At 43.8% G+C, this 9,217-nt stretch overlaps 1 protein-coding gene across 1 annotated transcript; it reads right to left on the bottom strand.

Moving 5' to 3' along the window:
* Positions 1-264: 264 nt before the first annotated feature.
* ninj2 (ninjurin 2) lies at positions 265-9,083 on the bottom strand. Its single transcript, XM_046339677.1, has 4 exons — positions 9,039-9,083; positions 8,331-8,464; positions 8,105-8,184; positions 265-2,779 (listed from the first exon to the last, which is right to left on the bottom strand). The coding sequence occupies exons 1-4, from the start codon at positions 9,081-9,083 to the stop codon at positions 2,631-2,633; spliced, it is 408 nt and encodes a 135-aa protein (XP_046195633.1). The 3' UTR covers positions 265-2,630.
* Between the last annotated feature and the right edge of the window lie 134 nt (positions 9,084-9,217).

Below are 9,217 nucleotides of genomic sequence, written 5' to 3'. Positions count from 1 at the left end.
GTTTTTTTTTGCAAAACATCCTTTAAAAAAGAAAGTAATCTAAGAAGTAATCATCTCGTTTTCCTAAAGTATCTGTAATCTGAATACAGTGTTTGTGCTGGTAACAGAAGTGATTACAGTTACATTTTTTGTTGTAATCAGATGACAGATGACTGATGTCATCATTTACTCCCCAGCCGTATTACTTATCCTTAATAAACACATTTATTCAGTATCACGTATCTCAGCCCTCACTTAACAGAACATTTGACCAAGACAAGGTTGTTTTATGGAGTTTATTGCATTAGATACACACTTTGGACACAGTGAGTATCATTCTTATATTAGTAAAATAACGACCACTAGTAGTCACTGTTTCCCCTTATATTATCTGAAGACCCTATGGTCTGTAGTCATTCTTGGAAATCCCAGACCAAGGACATGCTTGAACATTGTTAAATTGTGGGAGGCAACCCGATTGTCTAGAGAGACTAATCTGTAGCCCAAACACTTGTCTTTAATTTGATTTCTGAGCCATTCACCAGAGAATAAGACAATTCTACTTTTTGACATTTAAATGATTAATATCTTTCTTTTACAAATCTCTACTGATAAAAAAAAGTTACAATAGAAACAATAGATACAATAGAAAACCTGTATTGCCACGTTTTGAAAGATATATCGCTGAAGTATATCAGTCTAGGTTTGGGGTACAGGTCAGTCTACTGTCTAGATTTTGGGTTACAGGTCAATCTACTGTCTAGGTTTTGGTTTACAGGTCAGTCTACTGTCTAGGTTGTGGAGTACAGGTCAGTCTACTGTCTAGGTTGTGGGGTACAGGTCAGTCTACTGTCTAGGTTGTGGGGTACAGGTCAGTCTACTATCTAGGTTGTGGGGTACAGGTCAGTCTACTGTCTAGGTTGTGGGGTACAGGTCAGTCTACTGTCTAGGTTGTGGGGTACAGGTCAGTCTACTATCTAGGTTGTGGGGTACAGGTCAGTCTACTGTCTAGGTTTTGGGGTACAGGTCAGTCTACTGTCTAGCTTGTGGGGTACAGGTCAGTCTACTGTCTAGGTTGTGGGGTACAGGTCAGTCTACTGTCTAGGTTTTGGGGTACAGTTCAGTCTACTGTCTAGGTTTTGGGGTACAGGTCAGTCTACTGTCTAGGTTTTGGGGCACAGGTCAGTCTACTGTCTAGGTTTTGGGGTACAGGTCAGTCTACTGTCTAGGTTGTGGGGTACAGGTCAGTCTACTGTCTAGGTTTTGGGGTACAGGTCAGTCTACTGTCTAGGTTGTGGGGTACAGGTCAGTCTACTGTCTAGGTTGTGGGGTACAGGTCAGTCTACTGTCTGGGTTTTGGGGTACAGGTCAGTCTACTGTCTAGGTTCTGGGGTACAGGTCAGTCTACTGTCTAGGTTTTGGGGTACAGGTCAGTCTACTGTCTAGGTTTTGGGGTACTGTTCAGTCTACTGTGTAGGTTTCGGGGTACAGATCATTCTTCAGTGTAGGTTACGGTGTACAGATCAGTCTTCAGTGTAGGTTTCGGGGTACAGACCAATCTTCAGTGTAGGTTTCGGGGTACAGCTCAGTCTTCAGTCTAGGTTGTGGGGTACAGGTCAGTCTACTGTCTGGTTTTTGGGGTACAGGTCAGTCTTCTGTCTAGGTTTTGGGGTACAGGCCAGTCTTCATTCTAGGTTGTGGGTTACTTGCCAGTCTTCAGTCTAGGTTTTAGGGTACAGGCCAGTCTACTGTCTAGGTTGTGGGTTACTTGCCAGTCTTCAGTCTAGGTTTTGGGGTACAGGTCAGTCTTCAGTCTAGGTTTTGGGGTACAGCCCAGTCTTCTGTCTAGGTTTTGGGGTACAGTCCAGTCTTCTGTCTAGGTTTTGGGGTACAGGCCAGTCTTCTGTCTAGGTTTTGGGGTACAGGCCAGTCTTCATTCTAGGTTTCGGGGTACAGGTCAGTCTACTGTCTAGGTTTTAGGGTACAGGCCAGTCTTCTGTCTAGGTTGTGGGGTACAGGCCAGTCTTTAGTCTAGGTTTTGGGGTACAGGCCAGTCTTCTGTCTTGGTTGTGGGTTACAGGCCATTCTTCAGTCTAGGTTTTTGGGTACAGGCCAGTCTTCAGTCTAGGTTTTAGGGTACAGGCCAGTCTTCTGTCTAGGTTGTGGGGTACAGGCCAGTCTTCAGTCTAGGTTTTTGGGTACAGGCAAGTTTTCTGTCTAGGTTTTGGGGTACAGGCCAGTCTTCTGTCTAGGTTTTGGGGTACAGGCCAGTCTTCATTCTAGGTTTCGGGGTACAGGTCAGTCTACTGTCTAGGTTTTAGGGTACAGGCCAGTCTTCTGTCTAGGTTGTGGGGTACAGGCCAGTCTTTAGTCTAGGTTTTGGGCTACAGGCCAGTCTTCTGTCTTGGTTGTGGGTTACAGGCCATTCTTCAGTCTAGGTTTTTGGGTACAGGCCAGTCTTCAGTCTAGGTTTTAGGGTACAGGCCAGTCTTCTGTCTAGGTTGTGGGGTACAGGCCAGTCTTCAGTTAAGGTTTTTGGGTACAGGCAAGTTTTCTGTCTAGGTTTTAGGGTACAGGCCAGTCTTCTGTCTAGGTTGTGGGGTACAGGCCAGTCTTCAACCTAGGTTGTGGGTTACAGGCCAGTCTTCTGTCTAGGTTTTGGGGTACAGGCCAGTTTTCTGCACTCCAAATGCGGTGATGAAGATGTTGATGATGGCGGTGATGAAGACGAGGCCGGTGGCCACGTTGTTCATGATGTCCAGCTTCCTCTGGTTGGCCACGTTGTTCAGGTCCTTACGTGCTGGAACACACAGAGACCAACAGTGTTGTAACTGAGGTGAGGCCTGATGCCATACAGTAGTGGTTTGTGGGTAATATCACAGAGGAAGCCACATTATAACCTGTTGTGACGTTGTGTTGTTTGCTCTATAACCCATTCGTTCATGCGCCACCGTGATGTGCAAGAATATACAACAACAACACAAACAGTCACACAGTGGAGGAATAAATACAACCACACATTGGTTTGTTTCATCACAAAACCGGAGAGAAACATCTGTCAGGTGAAGTCCACAAAGCAAATATTACATGTAACAAACAGTCCTGCAGCTTAGTCAAGCAAGTTAATGTTTTACAGTTTACTATACAACTACTGGTTTAGAACTACAGAGTTACATCAAGTCAGCTACAGACAACTGATTTAGAACTACAGAGTTACATCCAGTCAGCTACAGACAACTGATTTAGAACTACAGAGTTACATCCAGTCAGCTACAGACAACTGATTTAGAACTACAGAGTTACATCCAGTCAGCTACAGACAACTGATTTAGAACTACAGAGTTACATACAGTCAGCTACAGACAGACAACTGATTTAGAACTACAGAGTTACATCCAGTCAGCTACAGACAACTGATTTAGAACTACAGAGTTACATACAGTCAGCTACAGACAGACAACTGATTTAGAACTACAGAGTTACATCCAGTCAGCTACAGACAGACAACTGATTTAGAACTACAGAGTTACATCCAGTAGGCTACAGACAACTGGTTTAGAACTACAGAGTTACATACAGTCAGCTACAGACAGACAACTGATTTAGAACTACAGAGTTACCTCCAGTCAGCTACAGACAGACAACTGATTTAGAACTACAGAGTTACATCCAGTCAGCTACAGACAGACAACTGATTTAGAACTACAGAGTTACATCCAGTAGGCTACAGACAACTGATTTAGAACTACAGAGTTACATACAGTCAGCTACAGACAACTGATTTAGAACTACAGAGTTACCTCCAGTCAGCTACAGACAACTGATTTAGAACTACAGAGTTACCTCCAGTCAGCTACAGACAACTGATTTAGAACTACAGAGTTACATCAAGTCAGCTACAGACAACTGATTTAGAACTTTAGTTACCTCCAGTCAGCTTAGAACTACAGAGTTACCTCCAGTCAGCTACAGACAACTGATTTAGAACTACAGAGTTACCTCCAGTCAGCTACAGACAACTGGTTTAGAACTACAGAGTTACCTCCAGTCAGCTACAGACAACTGATTTAGAACTACAGAGTTACATCCAGTCAGCTACAGACAACTGATTTAGAACTACAGACAACTGATTTAGAACTACAGAGTTAGCTCCAGTCAGCTACAGACAACTGATTTAGAACTACAGAGTTACCTCAGTCAGTCAGCTGATTTAGAAACAGACAACTGATTTAGAACTACAGACAACTGATTTAGAACTACAACAACTGATTTACAGAGTTACATCCAGTCAGCTACACTGATTTAGAACTGGTTTAGAACTACAGACAACTGAGTTACCTACCAGTCAGCTACAGACAACTGATTTAGAACTACAGTCAGTTACATCCAGTCAGCTACAGACAACTGATTTAGAACTACAGAGTTACATCAGTCAGACAACTGATTTAGAACAGTTCACAGACTGATTTACAGTTACAGTCAGCTACAGACAACTGATTTAGAACTACAGAGTTACTACAGTCAGCACAGACAACTGATTTTTAGATACTACAGACAAGATTTAGAACTACAGAGTTACCAGTCAGCTACAGACAACTGATTTAGAACTACAGAGTTACTCCAGTCAGCTACAGACAACTGATTTTAGAACTACAGACAACTGATTTACAGAGTTACATACAGTCAGCTACAGACAGACAACTGATTTAGAACTACAGAGTTTCCAGTCAGCTACAGACAACTGATTTAGAACTCAGTTACATCCAGTCAGCTACAGACAACTGATTTAGAACTACAGAGTTACATCCAGTAGCTACAGACAACTGATTTAGAACTACAACATACTCAGCTACAGACAACTGATTTAGAACTACAGTCAGCTACAGACAACTGATTTAGAACTACAGAGTTACCTCCAGTCAGCTACAGACAACTGATTTAGAACTACAGAGTTACATCAAGTCAGCTACAGACAACTGATTTAGAACTGTTACCTCCAGTCAGCTACTGATTTAGAACTACAGAGTTACCTCCAGTGCTACAGACAACTGATTTAGAACTACAGAGTTACCTCCAGTCAGCTACAGACAACTGGTTTAGAACTACAGAGTTACCTCCAGTCAGCTACAGACAACTGATTTAGAACTACAGAGTTACATCCAGTCAGCTACAGACAACTGATTTAGAACTACAGACAACTGATTTAGAACTGAGTTATTCCAGTCAGCTACAGACAGACAACTGATTTAGAACTACAGAGTTACCTCCAGTCAGCTTTTAGAACTACAGACAACTGATTTGAACTACAGACAACTAGAACTACAGAGTTACATACAGTCAGCTACAGACAACTGGTTTAGAACTACAGAGTTACCTCCAGTCAGCTACAGACAACTGATTTAGAACTACAGAGCTACATCCAGTCAGCTACAGACAACTGATTTAGAACTACAGAGTTACATCAAGTCAGTTACAGACAACTGATTTAGAAAAGAGTTACATACAGTCAGCTACAGACAACTGATTTAGAACTACAGAGTTATCCATCAGCTACAGACAAATAGTTACATACATACAGACAACTGATTTAGAAATACAGAGTTACATTGGTTTAGAACTACAGATGTGGCTGTCCATGGTTACTGTTATGTGTGTGTGTGTGTGTGTGCGTGTGTGCGTGCGTGTATGTGTATGTGTGTGTGTGTGTGTGTGTGACCCTACTTGTGGACTAGTTGAATACCTACGCCTTCCTCCTCTCTTTCATGTTGGCTAAATGGTCCATGGCTCTGTACACTTTTAGTTTTAGTTTTCGCAGGCTAACTAGCTTAAATGCTTGCCAGCCTAACTTCCTCACATGGGCTAGTTATGAACCAGCTAAGTTAGCTAGCTAGTTATGAACCAGCTAAGTTAGCTAGCTAGTCATGAACCAGCTAAGTTAGCTAGTTAACGTGATTCTACTAGACTACATCCAGGCTACATATTGAACTTCAATGATCTCCAGCCAGTGGTAGCAGCTACCCTTCAGCAGCTACTCTTCAGCAGCTACTCTTCAGCAGATACTCTTCAGCAGATACTCTTCAGCAGATACTCTTCAGTAGATACTCTTCAGTAGATACTCTTCAGCAGATACTCTTCAGCAGCTACTCTTCAGCAGATACTCTTCAGCAGATACTCTTCAGCAGATACTCTTCAGTAGATACTCTTCAGCAGCTACTCTTCAGTAGATACTCTTCAGCAGCTACTCTTCAGTAGATACTCTTCAGTAGATACTCTTCAGCAGCTACTCTTCAGTAGATACTCTTCAGCAGCTACTCTTCAGCAGCTACTCTTCAGCAGCTACTCTTCAGCAGCTACTCTTCCTGGGGTCCGGATATATGCATTTATGGTTAGATCAGAAACGCAATCATACTCATTGGCCTGTACAGAGAATTAAGTCAAGACCAGAAGTCCAAATCCATCTCCATCTATGGGTTAGGAAAGGGCTGATTTAGCAGCTGGCCAGTGCAGGACATCAACACAAACAGACCAGAAACAGACACGGTTTTCTGACAATGATGACATTTTGCATAGGATGTGATTTGATTGGTGTGAAGCCAAATCCAAACTGTCCTCCCGTGGGGGAGTTTTGCTGCGTCAGGACAATACATTGTTTAGCTCATCTCAACGCTGAGGTTATTAAAGATCCCATGGCACTTATCGTAAGAGTCGGGGTTGTTAACCCTCGGTGTCCTGGCTAAATTCTCAATCTGGCCCTCAAACCATCACAGTCACCTAATAATCCCCAGTTTACAATTGGCTCATTCATCCCCCTCCTCTCCCCTGTAACTATTCCCCAGGTCGTTGCTGCAAAAGAGAATGTATTCACAGTCAACTTACCTGGTAAAATAACAGATAAATAAATAATAAATAAAACGCTGATTAGCAAATGAGTTATTATTTATTTATTTATTTATTATCAAGGGAGGCGAAACGGTTGATGGCATCAATCAATTAAACGCTATAGTGGCAACATGTTATCATGTTTAGTTCCAGACAGCATCAGATACATGGGCTACACACACTGAGACAGAGGGGGCGCTGTTTCCCTGTTCAGACAGCATCAGATACATGGGCTACACACACTGAGACAGAGGGGGCGCTGTTTCCCTGTTCAGACAGCATCAGATACATGGGCTACACACACTGAGACAGAGGGGGCGCTGTTTCCCTGTTCAGACAGCATCAGATACATGGGCTACACACACTGAGACAGAGGGGGCGCTGTTTCCCTGTTCAGACAGCATCAGATACATGGGCTACACACACTGAGACAGAGGGGGCGCTGTTTCCCTGTCCAGACAGCATCAGATACATGGTCTACACACACTGAGACAGAGGGGGCGCTGTTTCCCTGTTCAGACAGCATCAGATACATGGGCTACACACACTGAGACAGAGCGGCGCTGTTTCCCTCGAATTGACGGAGAAGTATGAAAACACAGGTCAAATATTTGGGGAAGCCTGTTGGTCAAATATTTGGGGAAGCCTGTTGGTCAAATATTTGGGGAAGCCTGTTGATTAAATATTTGGGGAAGCCTGTTGGTTAAATATTTGGGGAAGCCTGTTGGTCAAATATTTGGGGAAGCCTGTTGGTTAAATATTTGGGGAAGCCTGTTGGTCAAATATTTGGGGAAGCCTGTTGGTTAAATATTTGGGGAAGCCTGTTGGTTAAATATTTGGGGAAGCCTGTTGGTTAAATATTTGGGGAAGCCTGTTGGTTAAATATTTGGGGAAGCCTGTTGGTTAAATATTTGGGGAAGCCTGTTGGTTAAATATTTGGGGAAGCCTGTTGGTCAAATATTTGGGGAAGCCTGTTGGTTAAATATTTGGGGAAGCCTGTTGGTTAAATATTTGGGGAAGCCTGTTGGTTAAATATTTGGGGAAGCCTGTTGGTCAAATATTTGGGGAAGCCTGGTCTACATAAATACACTCCACTGATGCTACAAGCGGTTTATAACTTTAGGGACGAAGATGATTGTTTAAAGGTCAGTAAATGAACAGTTTACACTGTGTGCTTCTGTTGCCCCTCGCATGGACCTCTTACAGGCTTTTTGACTGTAATGACACTTGACAATTCCAGACTCACCCATGGCGACAAACAGCACCCCAGCCAGCACCTGGAAGAGCAGCGACGACCCGATGAGGACCAGGACGGTGACGTAGTACCTGTAACGACGTATCATCTCTTAGACTCATCCTGCCTGGTGGCCAAAACCAGACGACTACAATGGAAATTCAGTGAGTCAGGAATCTTTATTGTCACAATTATTTTACACACACAAATATCCACTTGTGTTTTAAATTATCAATACCTGAAGTCTGGCCCCTGCTCCAGGACGGCCTTCAGCTGGGCAGCGTTGGCCATCAGCAGGGCCACGTCTAACATGCTCCCTGCCACTGTCTTCTTAGTGGCATAGTGGTTCATATTTAGACTGGTGTTGCCACCCTAGAGAGAGAGAGAGAGAGAGAGAGAGAGAGAGAGAGAGAGAGAGAGAGAGAGAGAGACAGAGAGAGAGAGACAGAGAGAGAGAGAGAGAGAGAGAGAGAGAGAGAGAGAGAGAGAGAGAGAGAGAGAAAGAAGAGAGATCAGATGGCTGTAACACAGAGAGAGAGATCCCAGCTGCAGAGAGACCACCAGACCAGACCAGTAGACCAACAGACCAGACCAGTAGACCACCAGACCAGACCAGTAGACCAACAGACCAGACCAGTAGACCACCAGACCAGACCAGTAGACCAACAGACCCCACCAGACCAGACCAGTAGACCATCAGAGAGAGACACAGACCAGACCAGTAGACAGACACAGAGAGAGACCAGAGACCAGAGACCAGACCAGAGACACAGAGAGAGAGAGAGAGAGAGAGAGAGAGAGAGACACAGAGAGAGAGAGACACAGACACAGACTAGACCAGTAGACCCTCAAGAGAGACCATCATACCAGACCATGAGTAGGCCACATCAACACTCCATCAGACAAGACCAGTTAGAGGGATCAGACCCCACTAGTTGTTTCTCACCTTTATACTAGAGACCAATCTGTAATCTGAACCCTCAAACTCCATCTAACGCACCAGACCAGTATCCAGAATACAATGTAGGAAACAGTGGTGAGGGGCTGGGACTATCAGTAACACCAGTTTAAACTAGAGACCAGAAAGACCATCAAACTCCATCAGTTGACTCAGACTGAATAGAT

This window comes from Oncorhynchus gorbuscha, unplaced genomic scaffold, assembly GCF_021184085.1.
Source record: "Oncorhynchus gorbuscha isolate QuinsamMale2020 ecotype Even-year unplaced genomic scaffold, OgorEven_v1.0 Un_scaffold_3000, whole genome shotgun sequence".
Lineage (NCBI taxonomy): Eukaryota > Metazoa > Chordata > Actinopteri > Salmoniformes > Salmonidae > Oncorhynchus > Oncorhynchus gorbuscha.
The sequence above is the reverse complement of the archived record's forward strand: the minus strand, read 5'-3'. Positions and strand labels throughout refer to the sequence as shown.